Source organism: Rhincodon typus, chromosome 3 (genome assembly GCF_021869965.1).
Source record: "Rhincodon typus isolate 14 chromosome 3, sRhiTyp1.1, whole genome shotgun sequence".
Taxonomy (NCBI): Eukaryota; Metazoa; Chordata; class Chondrichthyes; order Orectolobiformes; family Rhincodontidae; genus Rhincodon; species Rhincodon typus.
The window spans coordinates 27,182,941-27,210,804 of record NC_063334.1 but is presented as its reverse complement, the minus strand read 5'-3'; the positions used below and the strand labels follow the sequence as shown (position 1 = coordinate 27,210,804).

Here is a 27,864-nt window from a genome sequence, read left to right as displayed (position 1 = left end):
GTAGAGCTGGATGAACACAGCAGGCGAAGCAGCATCAGAGGAGCAAGGAAAGCTGACGTTTCGGGTCTGGACCCTTCTTCAGAAGAAATTCTGCACTTCTCATCTGGTGAGTAATGGCTTTAGTGCTGCCTTTTCCCATCTGGTGAGTAATGGCTTTAGTGCTGCCTTTCCACTGTTAGTCTTCCCATTTCTGAAGAAGGGTCCAGACCCGAAACGTCAGCTTTCCTGCTCCTCTGATGCTGCTTGGCCTGCTGTGTTCATCCAGCTCTACACCTTGTTATTCAACCATTCAACTGTTAAGGACGTTGCTCATCATCACTTCCTCAAGGGCATTCAGGAGCGGGTAATGAAGTGATGTCCCTCAGTGAATAACCAAATACCACATCTGAATTAAAAACCGAAAATGCTGGAAGTTGCTGATCTGGCAGAAACTAAGGTAATGTCTCAGGTCAATGATCTGCAAGTTAGAATGAAACCTTCACTCCAGATCAATATCATTAATCTAACACATTTTCCAGCGATTTTGTTTAGATTCACAGAGATAGTTTTGAAACTGTCAAGAGTGAAGTGCAAAATGTTAAAATTTTGGCATTGCTGCCTCACAGCACCAGGGACCCGGGTTCAATTCTACCCGCAGGCGACTGTCTGTGTGGAGTTTGCACATTCTCCCCGTGTCTGCGTGGGTTTCCTCCAGGTGCTCCAGTTTCCTCCCACAGTACAAAGATGTGCAGGTTAGCTGGATTGGCCATCAGAAATGCAGGATTACAGAGATAGGGTAGGGCGGTGGGTCTAGGTGGCATGTTCTTTGGAGGGCTGGTGTGGACCCGATGGGCTGAATGGCCTGCTTCCACACTGCAGGGATTCTATGATTCTAAAATGAATCACAACTGGCTGGAAAAGAATCCCTGCTGCAGTATCACATCCACCTGCAGGTGACAGTATAACACCAGGTTTTTGACTTGAAAGCTTTCACCTTTCCTGTTGCAAGACTGCATTGTGAAATGAACTACACATTTTTATAATACATGCAAGATTTCAAATAATGCATAACTATATAATATTAAATAGGAATTACAGCCCAAAAACAGTCATTCAACCCAATTGGTCTGCTCCACACATGCCTCCTCCCACTCCTTTTCACGACACGGTGGCACAGTGGTTAGCACTGCTGCCTCACAGCGCCAGGGACCTGGGTTCGATTCCAGCCTCAGGCGACTGTCTGTGTGGAGTTTGCACATTCTCCCCATGTCTGCGTGGGTTTTCTCCGGGTGCTCCGGTTTCCTCCCACAGTCCAAAGATGTGCAGGTTAGGTGGATTGGCCATGCTAAATTGCCCGTAGTGTTCAGGGAGGTAGAGGGTGTATATTAGGTGGGTCATGGGGGGATGGATCTGGGTGGGATGCTCTGAGGTTCGGTGTGGACTTGTTGGGCCGAAGGGCCTGTTTCCGCACTGTAGGGATTCTAATTCTAATTCTAATTCTAATTCATCTCAATAGCATATTCTTTCTCTGTATCCCTCATATGTTTCTCTAACTTCCCCAAAAAGAGACCAATGCTATTCAAATAATCACCTGGTTTTACAGAACTGGAGCATTGCTGAAACAAAGAGGAAAATTACAAACAGAGAATCAGAATCAACTTACCACGCAATCAGCACCTTTTTCTTGTATGGTATAAATTGCTGTGCTCCTTGAACCTTTGTATTCTTATATCTGTCCTGATGAATACAAGGTGAAAAGCTTTGACAGCATGCCTTTTCCTCAGGCAAATGCTGTTATTCACCTCAACCACTCCCTGTGGTAATGAGCCCCAGATACTCACTACTCTCCGGGTGAAGAAGTTTTTTGCTGAATTGCCAATTGGATTTATTGGTGACTATCTCATGCTGATGTCTTCTAGTTTGGAAAATGAAAACAGCCTCATCTACCCTACCAAACCTCACCATTATTTTAGATATATCAGTTCACCCCTTGCCTTTCTCATTTCTACAAGGCTTTCAAATATCTCTGATAGTGATGACTTAACAGTTCTGGTATTGATTTTGTTTGTGCCTTCTCTGGTGACCCTATTATCCTTTTGTGACTTGGAGACCAAAATTGAGCACAGTACTCCAAGCATGGTCTAACAATGGTTCCATACAAATTTAACATAACTTTAAACTTCTCCATTCTATTCTTCTGCGAGTGAAAGCTGGTGACTTGTTTCTATAAAACTGAACTGGGATACAGGGAATCCTCACTTAAAGTTGTTGTCCTACCCTTGAACATCAAAGTTTTAAGTGAATCACAGGTTTCCGTAGGAATCAGTTTTGAAGATGGAGTTAGGATACTTCAAATATTTCCTTGCCCAGAAAAACCTGAAATACCACACCAAACATGTGCATCACCTATCATTCCTAGCTGAAATAACTTGCAAAAGAAAATACATCGCTAAATATTAGAAAAAGTCTTTTAAAATTCCAATCACCTAAGGTAATGCAGAAATTTTACACTGGCCAGGCTCCATCAGATGGCACACATAGCTGGTGCAAAAGTCTGAAGACTACTTGTATTGAGAATTGTTGACCACTAGTTGGAGCCCTGAATTTCAGTGCAAGCTCAGAATGAGAACCAGGAGTAAGAGAGTCATAGAGCATAGAAACAGGCCCTTCGGTCCAACCAGTCCACGCCAACCATGTTCCCAAACTGAGCTAGTCCCACTTGCCTGCATTTAGCTCATATCCATCCAAATCTTTCTTATTCATGTACTTATCCAAACATCTCTCAAACGTTGCAACTGTGCCTGCATCCACCATTTCCTCTGGCATTTCATTCCACGCACGAACCACCCTCCGTGTAAAAAAAAACACCCCTCATGTACTTTTTAAAACTTTCTCCTGTCACCTTAAAAATATGCCCCCTAGTTTTGAACACCTGCACCCTAGGGAAACAACCCTTGCTATTCACCTTATTTATACCTGTACTGATTTTATAAGCCTTTATAAGGTCACCTCTCAACCTCCTATGTTCCAGTGAAAAAAGTCCCATCCTATCCAGCCTTTCCCTATAACTCAAACCCTCCATTCCCAGCAACATTCTGGTAAGTATTTTCTGAACTCTCTCCAATTTAAAAATATCTTTCCTATAGCAGGGTGACCAAAACTGCACATAGTACTCCAGAAGAGGCCTCGCCAGCATTCTATACAACCTCAATATGACATCCCAACTCCTGTACTCAAAGGCTTGAGCAATGAAGGCAATCATGCTAAACGCCTTCTTAATCACCCTGTCTACCAGTGACGTAAATTTCAAAGATTTATGTACCTGAACGCCTCTGTTCTACAACACTACCCAGGGCCCTGCTATTAATTGCATAGGTCCTGCCCTTGTTTGTTTTACCAAAATGCAATGTCTCGCATTTATCCAAATTAAACTCTACTCCTTAGCCTATTGACCCAATTGATCAAGATCTCTTTGTAATCTTAGATAACCTTCTTCACTGTCCACTATACCACCAATGTTTGAACAAATTTCTGTTATCAGATAACCAGAGTTGTCTGTTAAAATTGTGAGATCATCTGGATATTTTTTATATCACAAGGAAACCACAATTCACACAAAAATAGGCCTAATATAAGTCAAGAAAAGAAAGCAGCGGAAGTTCAGACCCTGGGGATTAACCTAAGAACAGTAGGCAGGAGGCAATGTCAGGTGCAGCAAGGGTAGGAAATAATGCCACACAAGGCAAAGTGGGAAGCAAGTTATGAAAACAATGCTGGGGGCATGTCAGAAAGTAATGGTGGGAAGCAAGGCCATGAGACAAATGCTACAGCAGCAGGGACTAAGGATGAGGGCAGTAGAGATATGGGCAAGTTCATGTGCTCAAACAGGGAAACATTGATATAGTGGAACTGTTGACAGTAAGTGGATGTATTGTCCTCACTTTATCAATAACCTTAAAGTGAAACATTGTGAGTCACTGTTAATTGGGAAATAAATGTAGGGTCAAGCCCTTTGTCTAATTAAAAGAGGAGAAAGAAAGATTGCTCATACCCTTTAAAAAGAGATTACTGCAGTAATATGAAGTTATAAATATATTTTCAGCTAAGATTGCCAAATAGTTTCAGAACCAGATGAAGAACATTAGAGCCAAGATCTGCAATGGCCCAGTAATTCACCCCATCCTAATTTATATCAGGACTTCCAAACCAAATTATCAATTACCACTTTACCTTGCCAGAAAGACTTTGGAATTAGACGCCACTCATGGCCTGGGACTTTCTGACATCTATCAGTTTCATTTTATATATACTTAAACCTGATTCTAATTCACAAGTGCAGCAATCAAAGAGAATGTTGAATCCTGTAACACACAGAATAACATTACATGATAGAAAGCACTGAAGGAAATGAAGAAACCTTTTTATTTAATGATAGTGAGTAGCTATGATTGGATGTGTTGACTGAAAGGATAGAAGAAGCAGATTCAGCAGGAACTCTCAAAGACAATTGAATAAATACTTGAAAAGGAAATAAAATTGTAGTGCTATGGGTAAGAGCAGTGAAGACTGAGGCTAACTGAATAGCTCTTTTAGAGAGCCAGCATAGGAACAGTGGGCCCAATGTCCTCCTTCTGTGCAGCTTTAACTAAAGCTCATTCTTACTGAATTGGTGCAAGTGCCAATTTATTGCCATTAACTGTTGGATTGTGAATATATCAACATGTGGTCAATACGCGAAAGATAAAGTTGCTTTGTGTTTATTTTAAATCTTCACTTTTCTTATTGATTTCTTGCAGCCCAAGGTTCTGAAACTGCTGGGAATGGAGGTACATTAACACCATCAACGTTTATTTCTTTATTCAAGGAAGTCAACTTGGTTTATACAAGAGGGGTTTGGATATTCACCAATGGACAAGTTCCAATATCACACATCAGCATGGTAGCTGAGATGGTATCTCATTGAGGGCTGTCAATAAATTTTGCAAGGCACATGCTATAAAAATATGAATATGCCTGACTGTGTGGCACTGAAGCAATAACCCTTACTTACAAGCATCAGCAAATTTGAGATAATGATAATTTTCCCTCTTTGCCTCAAGTTTTTGAATTAAATGTTCAACCTGACTCTAAGACTCACTCTTTAAAGCAACAAGCACAGTCTCATACATGAAATGTTTATTTTGGGTTTTTAAGATATTAAGATATTAAGATATCTGCACAAATATGCATTCAAGAGTATTGACATGTAGTTTCGCCCATCTAATAATCTGACCAGGATCAAATTTTGAAATTAATTTTACTTTGATTTTTATTGTTGACTATCCCAACCCCTTTTCTATAAACAAATCACGCATTAGAGAATAGTGGAATATACAGCCTGAGAAAAAAGAGTTTGTAACATCTCGGTCATCACTGAGTTATCAGTATTTTTTGGTGTGGTGAGATGTACTGGGTATAACATTGTTTCCTTCTGGGTTCCCTTAATGTCTCTGAAACCTCCCTTTATTTTTCATTGCTGCCTTATGATCTGCATCTGTTCCAATGCTGTTTCCATGTTACTGACGTTTTAGTCACTGTGTCTTCTACTGTCAATCTTTAATTTCTTCATTTCTTTTGTGGTGAATTTTTGTTTATCAAGTCTTGTCAGTTGTGGTTTTGATAACTGCATTATTTAGAAGAATGCCTTGATCATAAATTTCAAGTTCACTGCATATTGTTAGTGTTTGAGAGATATCACCCTTATGTCAAGAATCTGTTATTATTGTCTTTTCGTAAACATTAAGGTCCAGTAGTAAAATTAAGTAAGATAAAATTAAATTTTATACTTGGTTATATGTGACACATATTAAGTGGACCCAGATTTCCATTAGCTCTTTCTAAAATTGGAACAAAACTGGTTTTATTTTTGGAAGTGAAAATTCTGGGAATGTCAGAGAACTGCTTTCAGACAATATGGATGCTTACAGTGTCCTGTTTGACGAATGTGTCTGTGTGTTACTAATAGATATTGCCTTACAACAGGTAGATAACCTGTTCAAGTATTTTATAAACCTTTTGTTATGCGGACTCATTAGATCAGTTAGCTAGATGGTTAGCATGTGATTCAGAGTCACCATCAATAGTGTAGGTTCAATTCCAGCTCTGGTTGAGGTTAGCTTGGGACCTGCCTCCTTGCTCTGTTCCCTCAGGTAATGGCAAGTCAGCACTGGCAAAAATCTACCAAGTAAAGTAGCTCAGGACAAAGCAGCAGGAAGCAGTGGGCCTTCAGGACACAGCACACAAAACAATGACCAACTCCCGTAAATTGTATTTCTCCAAATATTACAAAGGTTATTGGGAAAGCATAATACCATGGGTGCTGAAAATCTGAAATAGAAACAGAAAATGCAGGAAATACTCAACAGGTCAGGCAGCAGCTGTGGAGAGAAAAACAAAGTTGATGTTTGGTGTCTTTGACCTTTCGTGACCCTATGTCGGACCTTCCTGCTGTCCAGGTCCCGACCACCTTCAAAACCTTCACCTCTAACTTTTCCAGTTCTGATGGAAGGTTGTAGTAATGTTGACTCTGTCTTCCTCCCTCTCCACAGAGCATTTCCTGCATTCTTCATTGTTATTGCATGCATTAAATTGTGTTAATGAAATATATTTGAATTGTATTATTACAGACGAACAAGCTTTGATGAGAAACGGGGTTGCCAACTCTGTGATGGGCATTTTCCTGCATGGCATGACTGTCTGTCTCTATTTGCCTGCCTCACATTCTTGCTATTGGGCATCTGTAATGTCAATCCTCATGATATGTTGCCTTCCTACACCCTTGCCCTGTTTGGAAGAATCTTGACTGTCAGTCAATTAGCCTTTTATCCTTCCCTCCTTTTCTTTCTTCAGTGTCCTTCCCCTTGCTCACAGTTGAATGCAATGTTGCACCAGTCACTTCTACTGCAAGCAGCAGCATTTTCTGGGCCAGACTACATTGCTAACTCTGATTTGACACTTGGTAAGGTTCTGATCTTATCCAAGGGGATGTGTCACAAATCCTGCTGGTATCTGCTGTGAGAGTCATTGTCCTCTGGTAAGGATTATCTGCCTCTTCCATCATTTTGTAAGATGCACCGAGAGGTCCTCTATCACCACCAGAGGGAGCTGATGATGCCCACACTTAATTTAGCACATTGGCCAAGGTAAAGACAAGGTATGCCCATTGCCGTGCCTTACAGCTGCTTGGAGGCATAGATGAGAGCTGAGGACAGGGTGGAACACTAGTGAGTATATCCAAAACAAAAGTGTGTGGCTGACACTGATTCATTGCGCTCAAGTCCCATTATAGAAACACTCTTCCATATCAGAGCTAATAAACAAAAAAAAACCAAGAATAAAACAAATTATTTTAACACCCTTATGATTAGTCTCCAGGGTATCTCTTCCAACAATGTCCAAGAGATCAGTCATCAATTCCTGGCAGTTCTGGAGGGTTGGCAGCCCCTACTGACAATGTGTGACATCTCAAGCATAGTGATTCCGTAAAGCCGGTATTTTGCTGATGAATGTTCTCTTGTCAAATAAACAGGAAGAGCCTCCCATGCGAAGAGGCAGGAAGACAACAAAAAAAAGGGAGGAAGATGTGGACATTGACTTGGACGATCCTGAGATTAATCACTTCCCCTACCCTTTCCACGAGCTGATGCTCTGGGCTGTCCTGATGAAGCGGCAGAAGATGGCACTATTCTTCTGGCAGCACGGCGAGGAAGCCATGGCCAAGGCTCTCGTCGCTTGCAAGCTCTGCAAAGCCATGGCCCATGAAGCCTCAGAGAATGACATGGTCGATGATATCTCACAAGAATTAAACCATAACTCCAGGTTTGTTTGTGATTATTTCACAAAGTGGCAACACATAACACGGCTGGCTATGTACACAAGGCCTCGCCTTTATGTTCATTCCTCCTTCCTTCTGAGGGAAAGCAATAGAAGGGGAGAGAAAGACTTGGGAGTGAGAGAGAAAGAAAGAGAGAGAGAGGAAAGCACAAAAAGTAATAAGAACATAAGCAGGAACACCTAGGAGTGGCCATACAGCCCTTTGAGTCTGTTCTGCCATTCAGTAGGATCAAGGCTGATCTTTGAACTCAAATCAAATTGCACTCCCCATCCCAGATCCCATGATTCCCTTAGGGAGTCAAACAACACTGTTCCTATATCTTATGGTCAATCCGTGGACCTTGCTTACCTTTTTAAGTGGAATAAAACCAAATTACCATTAAATCTATGCTTCTGTTAAGGGTAGAGTCACAATTATTTTAACCCATCTGTGTTGCTGTGAATCTCTCTAGTGGCCACCTTCTACACCCTTTCCAAAGCCTCAATATCACTGACCATGTTATCTATACTTGCTTGCTAACTTTGCTGACATCCCCATTGAGAGTGGGGCATTTTAGATGTAATTGAGCCCACTACTACTGCCACTAAGAAGTGGATCAGCTAATATTTCTTTCGGTTTAATACCCAGACTGAGGTGGCAGAGGAACTGGGTGTGAAAGGGTGGATCATGAGGTAGCAGCAAGAGCATTATGTCCCCCAGGGTTGTTGTTGACAACAATGTAATTGGGGAAGGCTGTGGGTAGATGGACAGTAAAGGAAATCGTAACCTGACTTTGCCCATCACCCAGGAAACATACATTAAAGGATGGCAGGGTGACAGAGGGCTCCTGTTAATCTGGAGCAATGTTCAAGTCAGCACCAACAAGAGTGAAGGCTATTGTTTCAAACAGGTTAATTGAACATTGGCCTTTATCTCATGGAGGACTGGAATTTAAAGAGGTGGACGTTCAATGGGTCATACAAAACCCTGATTTGACACCATTTCAAGTACAATACTACACAGTCTGAGCACCACACCTTAGGAACGGTAATGGATTGTCTTGCAGAGTCACCAGAATTAAACCGGACTAAATTACAAGGATAGGCTACATAGACTTGGTTTGTATTACCCTGATTATAAAAAATTAGGAAATGGTATAACTGGGGTGTTAAGATAATTAAGAGAGTTGATCAGGTAGTTGAAGGGAAACTATTTCCTCTGGTAGTAATGAGTCAGATTAAAAATCAAGCAAGGATATTCAGGGGCAATCAGAGGAAGCACTTCCTGCAGATAGGTTTTGAAGCAGTAGTGGAGGTCAAGTGAAATGTCAGAGCTGAATTTGTCAGGGATGGACATTAAGAATTAGAGTATCAAGGCAGGTGGGTGGAGTTAAGATAGAGGTCAGGATTATCAAATTGAACGGTAGATCAGGAAATTGAGGGGCTGAATGGCTTGCTATGTGAATCCGGAAGGATGGAGGGTGCGGTGGTGTTGATACCTGAAATGAGAGTGATTGATACTCAAGGAGAAAACAAAAATGAGATGTAACTTTGCATTAAGTGGATTTGAATCAGACCTCAGCTCGGTCTGACTGCAGTTGTTCCACGTGTAGGGAGTTTGCTCAGCTTGCTGTCGAGCTCCTGGACCAGTCGTACAAGCAGGAGGAGCAGATGGCTATGAAGCTGCTGACCTATGAGCTGAAGAACTGGAGTAACTCGACCTGCCTGCAGCTGGCTGTAGCAGCTAAGCACCGAGATTTCATTGCTCACACCTGCAGCCAAATGCTACTCACTGACATGTGGATGGGGAGGCTCCGAATCCGCAAGAACTCAAGTCTGAAGGTGAGGACAAAGCGATGCTGTGCAGTGCCAGGAACTACCATACAGAGGATTGCGCAGAATTTTATAGTGCAGAAATAGACTGTTGGAATGATCAAGTCCAAATTTCTGTTGCTAATATCTAACTCACACCAAATCCTATTCACCCATCACCCCTGTGCTTGCTGACATACACTGGTTTCCACTGTGGTATTACTCCAATTTTAAAATTCTCATCCTTTCAACTCTATCCATACTTGCCCTCCTCCCTATCTCTGTAAGATCCTCTGTGCTCTTCCAATTCTGTCATTGTGAATCCCTGATTGTTTTATTGCTCCACAATTGGCCACCAAGCCTTCAGTTGCCTAGGTGCCAATCTCTTGGATTCCCTCTCTAAATTTTTCTCCATTTTACAAAAACCTTTAATCTCAGCTTTGAAATTTTCAGTAGATTTCTAGCCTCAACATTTGAGGAAAAAGTTTCAGATTTCACTAGCCTTTGTATGAAGAAGTGCTTTAATCTAAAGATTCAAAGCAAACCTTACCATTCCATCACTATTTGGGTCCAATGATACATCCCTTATTGTGTTCGTGTTTATGCGATTCACCCCGATTTTTATTCCTATTGCTCAATCCTACCATCTCCCAAAAAACATCTAACCATGACCTGAATATATTTATAACATTCACTTTCCTTCCCTAACGCAATGACTCATTCTGCAGTATTTATGGTGGATAAAATGGCCTATTTAGTATTTCTTTCTTGCATATCTTTCTCATTTTTAACTTGTCTAAAGCCTTTAACATAAATTAGCATATAAAAGCATGAATCAATATTATCAGTCTCCTTTACAGATCTCACAGTAGTCACACAATTTTGTTCTGCTGGCGTGAATCATTTAATTCAGTTCATTTTCACCATTCTTATTTAACTGATTCATGAATGGTTATCAGCTTGAAGTGAGCTTCTAACAAATTTTTACATTCATTTTTCCCCAAGGTTATTCTGGGCATCTTGCTGCCTCCATCGATCCTCAGCCTGGAATTTAAGAACAAGAATGAGATGTCGTATATGCCACACAACCAAGAGTCAGTCTTGCTGGGGAAGGAAGTGGAAGAGCCAGAGAAACCTGTCAAAGAAAAGGAGGAGGAAGATATGGAGTTCACAGTAAGCAAACACCAGAGACACTCAAGCTGCGTTGTCAGCGTGAAACAGAAATTAAAGAAAGAACTTTTGCAGTACCAGGACATAACAAAATGCTTTACAGCCATTTAAGATCATTTGCATTGAAATAACAATTGTAATGCAGGAAATATGACTTCCAATTTGCACTCAGTAGGTTCCCCCAGAAGAAAACTATGATCATTACTAAATAAAAACCGAAAGAATTGTGGATGCTGTAAATCAGGAACAAAAACAAAGTTGCTGGAAAAGCTCAGCAGGTCTGGCAGCATCTGTGAAGGAAAAAACAGAGTTAACGTTCCTCAGAACTAAGGAAGGGTCACCGGACCCGAAACGCTAACTCTGTTTTTTCCTTCACAGATGCTGCCAGACCTGCTGAGCTTTTCCAGCAACTTTGTTTTTGTTGATTATGATCATTACTAGGTTTATGATGATGACTTAGAGATAAATAATAGGCAGGAGAATTCTCCAAAATTGTCCTTTTACATTCCTTTCACAGGATAAGGGCCATGGTTTAATGTCTCATCCAAAAGACTGCACCTCCAACAGCGCGGCATTCTCTCAGTACCGCAGTGGGAGTGTGTTCACATGCTGGAGTAGGTTTGAGTCTCTAACCTTCCGGTGAAGAGAAGGGTGCCACTCACTGAATCGTGGCTGATATGACTTAAAGGCTGAGGCTTGTTTCAATAAGGTAGGCTGGGGAGGCGTGCATGGGGTAAAATGAGCCAGCCCAATAACTGAGAAATGGATTTATGATTCATTATCAACAACCTCATCACCATAAATTCTCAGCCAAAAGATCTGAACAGTACATTGAATAATTCAGCACTGAAGAAGACCATTTGGTCACTATGCCTCTCTTGTCTCTTTCAAAGAGATGTCAATTAGTCCCACTTCCCTGCTTTTCCCCATTCCAATGCAAAGGTACCCAGTCAGTAACTGAACCAAACATTCTAAACAGGTCTCAGGTTTAATCCTGTTGGCTCCTAATAGAGCAACACTTTGATTTTTGAATGCCCATCTCTGTTTTCAAATAACTCCACGGCTTTGACTCTTCCTATCTCTGTAACGTTCTCCAACCCTATAAGCCTCTGAAATCTCTGCGCTCCCTGGTCCCCTGCACAATCCAATTTTGATCCCCTGACCACTGGCAGATCTGTCTTCAGTTGCTGAGGCTGTAAGCTCTGGAATTCTCTCCCTCAACCTCTTTGCCTTCCTGGTGTTCTTTAAGAATCTCCTTAAGTCCTACCATTTTGACAATGCTTTTGGTCACCTATCTTAAGATCTCCTCGTGTGACTCAACATCAAAGTATACCTGACAACACTCTTGTGAAATGTTTTGGGTCATTTTCCACATTAAAGGTTCTGTGCAAATGCAACTTGTTTTTGGTTGGGGTAGGAGAAAGAGAATAATGCCTAGTATTTCCCCTCTGCTCCTGTCCTGTACCTGGATTTTGAGACAGGGATCCAATTAAACACTACAAGCTAAAGTTCTCCCATAAATATTGGTGAAGTGCTTAAATTTATTTCCATTGAATCTTTTCTGATAGCAACATGTGCTGGGTTTACCTACTGAAATTGGGCACGCAGGCCCCTGCACTGACGAAAATTTAGATTGATGATGTTGTTTGTCATCATGCCAGTCTCCCTGATTACAGAAGATGAGCAGATATGGAAATTTAAAGCCTGTCAGCCATTCTGTAAATGCTATTGAGCCAACCCAACCCAATCGTCCATGAGTTTTCATTGCCTACTGCATTCAATGTGAGAACGTTTATAGAGTGCTTTATGTCAGCTGTATCAAGATTGCACAAGGGTGACAGCAAAAGCCCAGATGCAGCGACCATGTTGAATCTACCAGTCCATTCTTCTGCAGAAGGTGTCGGTATGTTTTATAATTACATTTTTTAAAACTTCTTTTTGCCTAATTTAAAAATGAAAAGAGATTCTGAGAAGAGGATGTTTTTACGATTATAGCAATGACCCACTTCCAATTTTTAATATCTCGTTGCATTTGCAGTCGCACCCATGCCTTAAATCTTTTCCAACAAAGAGAACAAACTGTGTCAGGTCTTGTTGTGATGTTTGTTTTGAGCTTTCTGTGTGTGAATCCTATTCTATTGGCCTTCTCTTCCTTCTCTCACACTCTTCAGTCTTAGCCACAGGGTATTTGCAGGGGAGGATGGTCACATGATAGACCCACTTCCCGTTTGCAGTATTACCTCTCTGTTGTGTGACATCCCAGCTGACAGGCACAATCGGGGCAAATCCCCGAATTTGTTCCTCTAATTCGGAATGAACTGCTGGACTGCTACTAATTGGTCATCCAAAGCTTGACTGGATGAATCAGGACCGGGTACAAGTGGAAATTTCTGTTTCACCTCCCTCAGCCTGCTGAAAACCACAAAATTCAACCCCGGAAAGTCAGCAAAAATTCCTTTCCCCAAAGTGTATCATTTCACTAAGAAAATGGCTCCTGCTGAAGCCACGTTAGGTAAAGGAGGGGACTGAAACCTCTCATGCACATTCAGAGGCTATCGCTACTAAATTGTTCATCATCTATTTACTGATTGCAGGAGTCAGTCTATCGTCCACATCTATTTTCTCTGGAGCACATACTGGCTCATTCTTAAAGGGACCATCACTTACAACATTTTCAGTTGCAGTGGTTGATATTAATTGTAAAACTGGACTATCAAAGGCTGAGTCTCAGAGCTGTGATCTTCTGTTACCTTCAGGCAATGCTGGACGGGGTGAATGGAGAATCAGTTCGAAAGAAAAATGAAGAGGAAGTACCGACTGTACATCGAATGATTCCCTTTGGAAGAAAGATTTATGAATTTTATAATGCTCCAATCGTCAAGTTCTGGTTTCACACGGTAAGCAACAGAATGAAAACTTGATTTCAGACAGTTCAATAACAGGCGATTCTCACATTGATAGGTATTGACAATGCCTTGGCAACAGTCATGGCCCAGGTACATGGAGTTTTTTGAAGGGATCATTAATCTAAAGTAACATAAGATGGCCAATTAAAATCAAATCCAATTGATCACCGTTTATGCAGAGGATGTGACTGACTAACTGACTGTTAATAATTGGCAGTATTTCAAGTACTATAAATGTCAATCACACTGTATTATGTTAAAATCCACCTTCCTCAACTGGCTACATTCGATCAGTTATTCTCAAAGTCAACAATTTCATTTTAAAGTCATTTACAGGAGGCTGCCAACATTACTAAGGCCAGCATTCACTAGCTACCCCTGGCTATCCCTTGAGAAAGTCTTAAGGAGCAATCTGCTTGAACCACTGTAGTCCACATGGTATAAGTGGGCCCACAGTACGGCTAAGGAAGAAAGTGCAGGATTCTGATCCCATGATGATGAAAGAATAGCTGGTATATGTCCAAGTCAGAATGATGTCTGTGACTTGGAGGGGGAGCTGAGGTTGTGGTTTCCCTATGTACCTGCTGCCCTGCCCTTCTTGTTGAAGGACATTGTGGGGTCCTGACTGCTTTTTAATAGCCTGATCAAACATTCTATGGTTTACTGGATTGGATAATATCAGCATCTCATGCTGCAATCAGCTCGCACACATATGTAGGATTCTTGGTTTTTCTTGCTCATCCTGGTTATCTGTCACAATAACCATCTGCAAAAATACAATTTACATTTAATTAATTTCTTTAACACATCAAGGTGAATCACAGACAAGAGGTATATGCTCCGATTCAGTGGAAGAGTTAGGAGAGGTGAAGAAACATGCATTTGAAAAGATAACCTTTATAGGCATAAAGAATGGGAGCAAAGGTGAAAAATTCTATAGAGTGTAAAGCCAATCTGGAAACAGAACTGGCACAGAAGACAAAACAGAAGGGGAAAAGGTCACTGAGCTATACTTGCTACAAAGGACGTACATTCAGATTTAAGGACCTGTTCTCTGCAAATAAAAGGAATATGTTCAAGCCTTGTGCCTTTTCTGAATCACCAGGGAGCTTGGGAAGACTGTACTTCCCTGTTACTGTCTCCATGGCAGCACCTCAGAGTCAGCTCACCAACCAATCTGCATCTTTTCACGTTCAAAATTTGACATTTGTGAGAGTGACTGCACTTGACATCAAGGCCCAATTTCACCAAGTGTGACATCAAGGAAACCTAGAAAAACTAGTTGGTCAGGGGCAAGCCTTTTAGTGATTAGTGTTATGTCTGGTACAAAGAAAAATAATCGTGCTCTTTGGAAGTCAGTCAGTTTAGCTTCAGGACATGTCTGCAAGAGTTCCTCAGGGTAGTGTCCTAGGCCCAACCATCTTCACCTGCTTCATCAATAACCTTCCCTCCATCATAAGGTCAGAAGTGAAGATGTTCCCAGATGATTGCACAATGTTCAGCACCATTCACAACTCCTCAGATACTGAAGTGGTCTATGTCCAAATTCAGCAAGAGCTGAAGTATCTAAGTTTATGCTGGCAAGTAGCAAGTAACTTTAATTACATACAAGGGCCAGGCAATGACTATCTCCATCAAAAGAAATTCTAACCAGTGGCTCAGTTGTTAGCACTGCCTCCTCATAGCGCCAGGGACCCGGGTTCAATTCTGGCCATAGGTGAGTGCGTGCATAGGTTTCCTCCTACAGTCCAAAGATCCGCAGGTTCTGTGGATTGGCCAATGCCAAATTGCCCATAGTGTCCAGGGATGTGTAGGTTAGGTGGATTAGCCATGGGAACTGCAAGGATAGGGTAGGGGGGTGTGTCTGGGGGGGATGCTCTTCAGAGAGTTGGTTTGGACTTGTTGGGCCAAATGGCCTGTTTCCACACTGTGGGAATTCTATGAAATCTTGACATTGAATGGCATCACAATTGCAGAATCCCACACTATTTATGTCATGGACGTTACCATTAACCAGAAACTGAACTGGACTTACCATAGAAATACTGAATAGAATAGCATATCCTTTATTGTCATATGTACTCCATTGTAGAAGTACAGTGAAAAATTTTACAATGTCTGCCTCTTTTGGCACCATCTTAGGTGCAAGTACCTAGGCACAAATCTTGGATACAAAAGAGGAATAAAAAGTATTTGCATTACTTTACATAGTTTAAAAAATGAGTTATAAATAAGACATTCTTAAAGGATTGACATTACAATCAGGTAAAAAGTTTCAAATAAACATTACACTCTAGCAGCAGCAGCTCAGTGCAGGGCCTCACAACATGGTCTGACTGTCTGTGCCAGACCCCAGTCCAACACTCATCCTCGCTCTACTCCACACCCCAGTCCTTTCGGTCCCAGCACTCAGCCACTCCAAGGTAAGGCCTAGGAGTGCGTCCTCAGGGCCGGTCTCTGCCCAGGACTCACTGCCTGCGCTGTTCCAGGACTTGCTGCCTGTGCACTGCTCTGCGGCTCATTGCCATCACTGCTCTCAGACTCGCTGTTCATGTGCTGCTCTGGGACTTACGGCGCGCGCGCTGTTCCGGGATTCGCTCCCCCCAACTGCTGCTGCTCCAGGATTCGCCTCCGGGGATAGGGAGAAAAAAAAAGAGACAAAAAAAAAGAAAAAGAAAGAAAAAGAACAGGCGGAGCAGAGGAGATTTGGAAGGAGCATCTTACTCTGCTACCATCTGGCTTTAATGAAAGGAAAGATGGTGGCAGAGTAAGACTGTGACTACAGGAGTAAGTCAGTGAGTAACTCACTTCCTGACTCCCCAAGGCCTGTCCACAGGCACAAGTCAGGAGTGTGATGGAAACCTCTCCACTCACCTGGATGAGTGCAGTGCAATAACACTCAAGATGCATCACACCATCCAAGACAAAGCAGGCCACTTGATTAGCACCACAACCACAAAGATTACGCCATCACCAAGTAGCACAGTGTATACTATCGATAAATGCACTGCAGAAATTCACCAAAGCTCCTTAGATAGCATGTTCCAAACCCACAGTCATCTCAAAGATCAACAGCAGCAGATAAACACCAGCACTCACAAACTCCCCTCCGAGCCACTCCCGGATCTGACTTGGAAATGTGTCACCATTCCAGTAGTGTGGCTGTGTGAAGTTCCTGGAATTCCCTCCCTAACAGCATTGTGGGGGTACCTGCAACATGTGGACTGCAACTGTTGAGGCAGCCAATTCATCACTACCTCCTTGAGGGCAACTAGGGGCAGGTAATAAATGCTGGCCCAGTAAGCGATGTCCGCATCCTATGATTGGAGTGGGGGGGTGGGAAGGAGACAGCTATGACCCCAGACCATGAAAGGAATGCTTCTCATGGGCTGCTCCCACCCCACCCCACCACCCCACCACCCCCCCAACTCCTAACACTACAGTCTCAAGCAAATAACAACCGAGAGCTTGGTGGACTAACATTGAGGCCTGCCCCTTCCTCCAAGTGATGAAGATTTCAACACCATTTAAATGTCCTGAATGTCAGCCAATATTTTGCTGATTATATTAAATTGTGTTTTCCATCAAACAGCTGGCATACTTTGGCTATCTGATGCTTTTTAACTATATTGTCTTGGTGAAGATGGAGCGATGGCCGTCAGTGCAAGAATGGATTGTCATTTCTTATATCTTCACACTCGGCATAGAGAAGATGCGAGAGGTAAGTTTTTCTGAACAGCATAATATAAAGTGTGATCTAGTTATCCATGAGATTGCCATGAGCCTGTACCTACTGTCGAAGAGATCTTAAGACAGGTGATCATAAGAGGCAGATTTTAAGCAGCTTTTTAAAGAGAAAAAGATGGAGAGGTTTACAGAGGGAATTCCAGAGCATAGAGTTGCTTTAGCTGGATATATGGCTGCCAGTGGTGGAGTGATATAGATTGGAGCTGGGAAAAGGCCATAATTAAAGGACTACAGAGATGTTCAAGGCTGGAAGACTTGGAGGAGATTACATGGACAGGGAGAGGTGAGGACATGAAAAGGTATTGACTCCAGGCCCACTACCTCTAGTTATTTACAGGTAATGAACAGAGGAGGTCATTGGAACCTCACACAGTATGGCAGGTGAAACACTAGCTTGATTGAATGCAGACAGAGACAGTTCCTAGATTGTTGAGGTTGTTAATTATAAATTAATTCCACTTAATAGTAGGTGGGTATTAACTGGCTAGTAACTTGTGTTCATACTCACAAGAACAGACTGGTCCTCTTATGGCACAGTGGTAGTGTCCCTGTCCTGGACTAGGGAGGCCTTGGTTCAAGTTCCACCTGCCCCCCAGTATGTAATAACATCTTTGAACAGATTGGTTAGAAGATATTTTAAAAAATAAGAACAGGCTGAAACCTTGCCCATCCCTAATTGCCCTCAAACTGAGTGGCTTGTTAGGCCATTTTGCAAAGTAATTAAGAATCAACCACATTGCTGTGGATCTGAAGTCACATGTAGGCCACACCAGTTAAGGAGAGCAGATTTCCATCCCTTAAGGGCACTAGTGAACCAGGTGGGTTTTTAACAACTGATTATAGCTCCAATGAACCAAGCTTTCAAATCCAGGTTTATTTAATATTAATGCATCTACTCTGCAGGAAATTGAACCTGTGTTCTAGTGCCTTACTGCTACACCACCATCTCTCCCCATGTGTGCCCTCTTAGCTAGTAGAGCCATACACTGATGCAGCTCAACAATGCCTAACTCATACTTATTCCTTTGGTCTTTTCACTGAGTTGATACAGTAATTTCACTTGTTCAGATCCTGATGTCAGAGCCTGGGAAATTGTTGCAGAAGGTGAAGGTCTGGCTGCAGGAATACTGGAATATCACGGATCTCATGGCTATTCTGCTGTTTTCTGTTGGGATGGTGCTACGCCTGCAGGAGCAGCCGTACATGAGCTATGGCCGGGTTATCTACTGCGTCAACATCATTTACTGGTACATTCGCCTATTAGACATCTTCGGGGTCAACAAGTATCTGGGGCCTTATGTCATGATGATTGGAAAAATGGTAAGATGAATAAGCTACTTAATCAAAGCAAAATACTACAGATGCAAGAAATCTGAAATAAAAGACAGAAAGTGTTGGAAACACTCAGCAGGTCAGGCAGCATCTGTGGAGAGAGGAGCAGAGTTGGTGCTTCAGGTCGATGATCTTTCATCAGAACTGGCACAAGTTAGAGATATAATGGCTTTTAAGCAAGTACAGAGGCAGTGAAAGGGACTGGGTGTGGAGGAATGGAAGAGAAAGTCTGTGATAGGATGGGAGGTAAAATATACAACGTGTCAAGGTAAAGGGTCATAGGACAACAAAACGAAAGATCGGCTCAGTGAGGTATAAATTATAACAGCAAAATTGTTATTGCCATCCGAAAGAATGAGGCAAACGGTTACGATCTGAGATGATTGAAGTCAGTGCTGAGTCTGGAAGGCTGCAGAGTGTCAAACTGAAGAGTGAGGTGCTGTTCCTCAAGTTTACTATGAGCTCCATTGTAATAGTATAGGAGACCGAGGACAGATTTCAAATCCGGCTCAAAAACAACGAAATATTATCAAAACTATAATTATCAGAAAAAATAAACTGAAACTAGTTTTAGTTCCAAATAGGAGAAAACTGAGTGGCGACTTGATCATTAAAATTCTGAAGGGGATTCATAGGGATCATCATAGAAGACATTTCCACTTCTGAGAGAGACCAAAAGTAAGGACCATAATTATTCACCAATAAAATGAAAAGATAATTCAGGAGAAACATCTTCACCCAGGGAGTGATGAGAAAGACACACTGGCTGCCACCTGGTGTAGCTGAGATGAAGAACGTAGAAGTAGTTAAGGGGAAGCTTGATAAAAATGTGAGAATGAAAGGAATAGAATATTCTACTGAGGGGTGAGCTGAGGTAAAGTGGGAAGAGACTCATTTGGAGCAGGTACAACAGTGTAGAGCAATTAGGCTGAATGGCCTGTTTCTGTGCTGTAATTTCTATGTAACTATATAGATGCATGAGACTTGAAAAATTGAAGACATTGTGTCCTTCCCTCAGCGAACCATAATATGTCAATAAAAGCCATGTTATTAAGATTTTTTGACTGATTTAACTGTTTATACACCCCAGAAAACGTATTTTGAAGTTGGAGCAAGTGCACTGCAAATTCACCAGAATTATGTCAAAGCTAAAGAATTATGAGGACTTGTTGCAAAAACAATGTCTATTCCTTCAAGTTTAGAAAATTAAAGGTGATCAAATTAGAGTGTCAAAGATGAACAAAAGCAACCATAGAATCTCTACAGTGTGGAAGCAGGCCATTTGGCCCAACAAGTCCACATTGATGCTTTGAAGACTATCCCACCTAGACCCACACCCCAACCCTATCCCTGCATTCCCCATGTCTAATCCACCTAGCCTGCAGATCTCTAGACACTATGGGTAATCTGCCTAACCTGCATATCACTGGACTGTGGGAAGAAACCAGAGCAAACCCAAGCAGACACATGAAGAACATGCAAGCTTCACCCAGACAGTTGCCCGAGGCTGGAATTGAATCTGGGCTCCTGGTGCTCTGAAGCAGCAGTGCTAACCACTGATCCACCATGCTGGCCCTAGTAGGGGACAGAAGGGAAAATAGAAATTTCTTCTGATCGTACAGTCAAGAGCAAGAGGGTACAACCTTTTTATAAATGTTTCTTCCATATGATAAAGGTATGACCAGCTGGCTCCTATTTATTGCCCATTCCTGATTGCCCTTGAACTGTTTGGTTCTCTAGGCCACTTCAGAGTTAAGAATCAGCCACATCACTGTGAGTCTAAACTTGAGTGCAGGCAAGAATTGTACATTTCCTTCATCAAACAATATTAATGAACCAGATGGGTTTCTAAGACAATCGTTACCTGATCACCAGCCTTTTTAAAATTTCAAACTTCTATTCAGTTCAAATGTCATCACCTGCCATAATGGGATTGAAACCATCTTCTCAGAGAATTAGCCTGGGGAGCGGTCTGGATTATCAGTCTAGTGACATTGCCACTGCCTCCCTTTAGGTACAACAATCTGAACCCATCTCCCCAAAACATTAACCTGGGCCTCTGAATTACTAGTTCAGTGATATTACCACTACCATACTCGTTAGCTAGTCTAGTCATGAGTGATGTTCGGAAGTGCTTCTGTGCACAACTGGGAGTTAAAATCTGGAACTCTCTCCCTTAAAATGATGAATTAGAATTAGTCTTTTTTGTCACGTGTAACTCAAGCACAAAAGTACAGGAGTACAGTAAAAAGTTTACTATGTTGCCACACAGTGCCATCCTAGGTACAAAGTACCTAGTTACAAATCTTAGATACTAAAATAAATTAGGTACAAAAATAGCGAAATAAAGAAAAAACCCAGAAGTTCTATATTACAGTTCTTCATAGTAAAAATTAGGAAAGTAAATAAATAAAGTTATAAGATAGACATTACAGTCCTTCTATAGCCAGCAGTCACTCCATGTTGAGGGTTTTTAAGATTTCAAAATTGCAATTGTTAGATTTTTGATCTGACAATGGTTTGAAGTATTAGGGAGTAAAAGCAGGATAAGTGAATTAAAATGAAAATCAACCATGATCTCATTGAACAGTGGACAAGGTTTGAGGGTCTGAATAACATTCTCATGTTCTCGTATTCCTATCTGGCCTAAAAAGTGATTTCCAAATTATTGTTTTGTTTTTGGGAACTAAATTTTGATTCAATGCCATGTTTTTCCATCAACAGTGTGCTTCATTTTTATAAATTGAATTCTAGATTCCCAAAGTGAGTTCAGAAGGTCAATGAAATGGATTATCTTGCAAATAAAGAAAAATAGAACTTTTTTTCCATAACAAAAACCGAAAGAACTGCAGATGCTGTAAATTAGGAACAAAAACAAAGTTACTGGAAAAGCTTTTCTGATGAAGGGTCTAGGCCCGAAACGTCAGCCTCTCTGCTCCTATGATGCTGCTTGGCCTGCTGTGTTCATCCAGCCCTGCACCTTGTTGTCTCGGATTCTCCAGCATCTGCAGTTCCTACTATCTCTTACTGGAAAAGCTCAGCAGGTCTGGCAGCATCTGAGGAAGGGTCACCGGACCCAAAATGTTAACTCTGTTTTCTCCTCCACAGATGCTGCCAGACCTGCTGAGCTTTTCCAGCGACTTTGTTTTTGTTTTTTTCGGTAACATTTGCTTTCCTAATTAACTTATTCGTGAATAATTAAGGTTTCAATAGGACAGGTAGAGATAAAATATTTCCTCTACTAAAGTATTAGTATAAAAGGACATAATCTTAAAATTAGAGCTGATTTTGGGAAGCACTTCTTCACATTAAAGGTAATGGAAATGTGAAACTCTGTCATCTAAAAGGCAGCAGAGGCAATGGAAAATTGCAAAACTAAGATAGTTAGATTTTTGTCACACCAGAATATTAGAGGTTACAGAATGAAGGTAAGTAGTAAAGCTAAGATACAGATCAGCCAGGATCTAATTGAATGGTGGAACAGACTTGAGGGGCTGAATGGCCTCTGGGTTTTCCTATATAACTAACCTTGCCTTCCTTTATCTCACAGATGATTGACATGATGTATTTTGTGATCATCATGCTAGTGATATTAATGAGCTTCGGAGTAGCGCGACAAGCAATTCTTCACCCCAACGAAGACCCTTCCTGGAGGCTGGCGAGAAACATTTTCTACATGCCCTATTGGATGATCTACGGAGAAGTGTTTGCTGACCAGATTGATCGTGAGTGCGCGTGGATAATCATGGTTTGAGTGGGGGGACATGGGGCGTTTACAATACAAACTTATTCCTAAAGTCTCAAGCATGGACCAGATTTCAGGAACTGTTGCAAAACATCCATCTGAAACCCAACAGTGACAATTGAATCAGAAACCTTAAACTGCACTTGGGAAAACAATATGGCCTGAAAGAAAAAGTATTTTTATTAACCTGTTCAGAGTTGCTATCACACATGTCTGGACCAGGTGGGACTTAAACCGGGCCTCCCAGTCCAGGGATAGGGACACTGCCAATGCACCACAAGAGGGCCCTAAAATCAGATGGTTTCTTTATCGTTTGAGCTAAATCACTGTCTGATAGCATTATTGGAACGGGTCAGATCCATACTTGAAACGAACTAGTGGCATCATTGGCCTGCTGAGAACCACACACCTATTTGCATTTATATAATACCTGCAACAGAATAAAAGGGTGCTGCACAGGAGTGATTAACAAACAAACTTTAATATCGAGTCATGGATGGAGATAAAGGTCAAAAGCTTGGCCAAAGAGATAGATTAAGAAGCATTTTCGAGAAGGGGAATGAGGCAGAGAGATTTCAGGAGAGTTTCTCGAGTTTTTGGCACAGGCTGCTGAAGGCACCAACACCAACTGTGCAGCAATTAAAATTGGGGATGCACAAAATGTGGAAACTGGAGCAGTGGATATATTTTAGAAAGTTTGAGGGCTGGAGGAAATTACAGAGAGAGGGAGGAGCAAAAACATGGAGAGATTTGAAAACAAGGATGATGATAATAAATTCTAATCTTTGGTTTCTTCTTAATAACCTCTTCAATGTACCACTGGCATATAGAATGGGCTAGTAAGGCTCCAACTGCAATTTTAATCCTGCCTGAATCCCCTCTCCCCTCACACAGTGTTTCCTCTAAGCCGCGTAGCAGTGATGACCATCTATGTCAATTGGCATGTACTGATGCCATTTCCACCATTGACTTCCAGTTTCAGAAGCTGCTGTCTCACATGGATCTTAGAGGTCTGTGCAGAAAAGAAACGAATTAGAGGGAAGATAGCCCATACAATAACCATAGGACAGGATCAAAAGGATTAAAATATAATAAAATATTATATGGAAATTCCTTCAACTACTACACAGAAGATAAAGAGGTGCTGTAACTGATGACAGGATTTGATAAGATAGATTAATTTCCTCTAATGGGAGAGTGTGGTCATATACATACAACTAAAGCTCACTCATTCAGGGTGATGACAGGAAGCACTTCTTCACACCAAGAATAATGGAAATCTGAAACTCTCACCCGCCCAAAAAAAGTACTGTGTGAAGGCTGAGGGCCAATTGAAGGGTTTGCGACAACAATTGATAAATGTATTAAGAGTTACAGAATCAAGGCAGGCAAAATGGAGTTAAGATACAGATTAACATAACCCAGTCAAAAGGCAGCAGCTGCATAGAATAGACATGACTAGGTGAACAGTCTCCTGTGATTGAACCATTCTATAAATAATCTCAAGAACATAAATGGACAAGAATGAAGCAATTGAAAATAAGAGCTTATGTTACTAACTAGTTATCAGCTGGTTTAAAGGTTCAGGATACGGACAGGAAATGCAAACTGTTTGTCACTGGTTGGAATTGATATTTCTTCACACTTAGTTGTATCTTTTTCTTTTGGCTTTTTCATATAGTTTGAAGTTATTTGTTCCAATTTAATATTTTGGTTTTTTTCCCCTTTATTATTTTACACCTTCCTTGCACTGTGAACTGTCAGCATGTTGGACTCGATATTCATCCAGTGAAAAGCTCATCATTATTTAGGTTGGTTGAATCACTTTTATGTTTCTCCCTGTTTAAAATCCTATTTCATGAGGCACTTTTGGATTATGATTTTGAATTTGAATCCATAAACCCTGCTAGGACTAGAAAACGTACCGAACTAATTGTGAGCTCTCAGGGTCCTGAGTAGCTCAATGAAGATGTGACACATTTAATTCTTTTAACATGTTAGCCCAGCATAGAGGTACCACTCTTCCATTCTATAGTGCCTTTTGCAACTATAAGACATCCGAATGGAGTATATGCTGCAATCAATTTGAACACTGCAGTGACTGGATAAATTGTTGGCTTTTTTTTTAAGTGATGTTAGTAGAGGGATAAATGGCAGTCAGTTCCCCAGGGATAGCTTCCACAAAACCTGTCCTGAAGGTGTAACAGATTGTTAACTGATAGGCTTGATTTTCAAGTTGGAAGTTGTCCACTGGTCTAAAACATGTTCAAATCGAACTACCTCAGTTAGGTATGCGCAGGTTTTGACTAAATTGGCAGAAGTAAACAAATAGGCCAATATTTATTGCCCATCCCTCACCCCCTCGAAGAAGGTGGTGGTGAGCTGTCTTCTTGAACTAAAGCAGTTTTGTGAGACAGCGACCATGAGATGTTTTATATCCACCTGAGAGTTTTAGTGGCTTATTGATCTTATAGAGAGTGATACATGGTGCAAGAGGAACACAGATCTCTGGTCGCCCAATACTGGGAAGGATATTCTAAAGCTGGGGAGGATTCAGAAGAGATTTACCAGGAAGTTGCCAGGTTTGGAAGGATTGAGTTACAAAAAAGGGCTGGATAGGCTGGAACTGTTTTCACTGGAGCATAGGAGGTTGAGAAGCGACCTTACAGAAGTTTATAAAATAATGAATTATATAGATAGGGTTAATGGTAGTAGTGTTTTCCCCAGGACGGGAGATTTCAAGACTAGGGGCACATTTTTAAGGTGAGAGGAGAGAGATTTTAAAAAAGGCATGAGGGGCAAAATTTTTACACAGAGAATGGTTTGCATCTGGAATATACTTTCTGAGGGAGTGGTGGATGTGGGTACAATTACAACATTTAAAAGAATTTGGATAAGTACATGAATAGAAAAGGTTTGGAAGGATATGGGCCAGGAGCAGGCATATGGAAATAGTTTGGTTTGAGATCATATTTGGCATGTTGGTTGAATTGAAGGGTCTGTTTCCATCCTGTATGACTCTATGACTGTCCTGCTCCTGTTCAGCATGAAGCTGACCCTCAACTGATTGGTTAATCTGCCAACCCTCAAAATTGAATGGACATTCTGAAGACAAAGTCAATGGCTTTCCCAGCCAACTAGATGACCTTCATGACAAGATGGCAGGAAACTGAGTCAGGTCCTGGTCTTGTCATGTAGTTTTGAGGATGATCTTACGTTGACTGAGGTATCAAAGAAACAAGAGATGGGATTGGAGACTTGGATTGAGGAAGTGGCTGCCAGAGAATGAGATTCTGCTCCCAACTCCTGAGAAGACATTTCTCATGGGAAGTCAGATTGGCATTTCAGCATTGGATTAGGCAATGTTACACTTGGAGATGTATCTTCGATTCTTGAAAGTTCCAGGGCAGTGACGGAGGACTGGGAACCCCACTGCCAATAGAATTGGGGAGTGCTGGCTATAATCACAGCTTGAACTTCCATGGATGAGGTGAGGGTTTTTTTTTAATGCTAGAAGGTGATGACTGCCTCTTACTGACACATACAGGTCCCTATCCCTTTGGCCCCAGCCCTTGTTCCATGAACCTCAGTAGAATCCAATGATGGAGATAATTGACGTGGAGCTCCCAGTCCTCACACTGGAATATGACACTTAATCCCTGCCACAGGTAGTCAGGGACCTGCTTCTACATGTGATTTCTACAAGATGTACTGCAGCAATTCAGCAAGGCTCATTCAGTAACTCCTCCAAAACTACAAACTCCACCACCTATTAGGACATGGGCAGCATAGGAACACCACCACCTGCAAATTCCCCTCCAAGATACTCACTATTCTGACTTGGAAACGTGTTGCTGTTCTTTAATTGTTACTAGATCTAAATCCTGGAACTCGCTCACTAATAGCACTGTTGGTATCCCTACATCAGCTGCCTGCTTTATTTCAAGAAGACAGCTCACCACCACCTTCTTCAAGGGAGTGAGGGATGGGCAATAAATATTGGCCTGTTGTTTACTTCTTCCAATTTAGGCAACACCTGCACATACCCAACTGAGGTAGTTTGATTTGAACATGTTTTAGACCAGTGGACAACTTCCAACTTGAAGATCAAGCCTATCAGGTAACAATCTGTTACACCTTCAGTATAACCCACCATTTGATTTATGTTGTCTGTTGATTGTTACAGACAAATGATCCCTTGTTTCCCTAAGCCATATCAAAGCCCTACTTCTCAGCTGCAGAGTAATATTGCCCAATTCAAATACAAGACTTTCCTTAGATTCAGTTCACTGATAAGTTGATATAAAGTTTGAATTAAGTTTGTTTCCAACATAAATTATATTCACAAAGGCCAAGTTGCAATGCAAATTAATGTTCTGACAAAACTCACGGGTTTCTTGAGAAATGTTTCGGGAATCCGTGTATCATATTTGTCAGAACTCTACTGTGTTGTCCTTTATTGCAAATTCCAATAGTCGTTTATGGAAACATATGCTTAGCAATCTCCTTGACTGATTTCATTTGCTGGACATTGAAAGGAAGGACTGTGGTGAGGGGGAGATGAATTTACAAAGTATTTAACCCTGTATAATCCCCTCAATTTTAGTTCTTGTTATCTTTTGCCCCTCCCTTGCATTGCAGATGGTGAAGCAAGTATTCATTCTGATGAGAGGCTGAGTACATTGGGCCTATATTCTCTGATGGTTAGAAGAATCAGTAGTAATATCATTGAAACAAACAGAATTCTGAAGGAATTTGATGAGATAGATGCAGTTTAAAGATTTATTTCCGCTAGTCCCTGAATCTAAAACACGGGCACACATTGTCAGGATAATGGGCCAACCTTTCAGACTTGAGATAAGGAGAAATTACTTCGCTGAAAGGGTGGCAAATCTTTGGAGTTCTTTAGCTCAGTGGGTTTTGGAGACTTCATCACCGAAGGCTTAGATAGATACAGATCTTTGGTCTGTCGGGAATGGAAGGAACAAGGGGAGCAGACAGAAAACTGGAGAGCTCAAGATCAACCATAATAATATTCAATGGGGAAGCAGACAGCAGATAGGCTGAATGGTATACTCCTGCTCCTATTTCTTGTGTTCTCCCCTGAGATGAGGAGGGATGCAAGAGAAGATGGGGTTGGATGGATGATAGAGAGAGGGGAGTAGTGTTTAGTTAGGATACTGCAACCATTATGGTATGGGACAGCCTCACTGGACTAATTGACATTTTCCTATCATTTTCATGTCTAAAAATATGGCACTTTCTTTTCCTGTTCTCTTAACGTTGAACCCTACAGCATATGGAAATTGATGCATTTTCCAG

General features: G+C 41.5%; 1 protein-coding gene across 1 annotated transcript in view; it reads left to right on the top strand.

Moving 5' to 3' along the window:
• Positions 1 to 27,864, top strand: part of trpm3 (transient receptor potential cation channel, subfamily M, member 3) — a 445,569-nt gene that overhangs the window by 406,915 nt on the left and 10,790 nt on the right. Inside the window, exons 14-21 of the mRNA XM_048620080.1 lie at positions 4,776 to 4,805; positions 7,547 to 7,836; positions 9,444 to 9,672; positions 10,648 to 10,815; positions 13,569 to 13,709; positions 17,311 to 17,439; positions 18,534 to 18,785; positions 22,348 to 22,522. Of these exons, the coding sequence (XP_048476037.1) occupies positions 4,776 to 4,805; positions 7,547 to 7,836; positions 9,444 to 9,672; positions 10,648 to 10,815; positions 13,569 to 13,709; positions 17,311 to 17,439; positions 18,534 to 18,785; positions 22,348 to 22,522 (1,414 nt within the window). The remainder of the gene's footprint in view (positions 1 to 4,775; positions 4,806 to 7,546; positions 7,837 to 9,443; positions 9,673 to 10,647; positions 10,816 to 13,568; positions 13,710 to 17,310; positions 17,440 to 18,533; positions 18,786 to 22,347; positions 22,523 to 27,864) is intronic.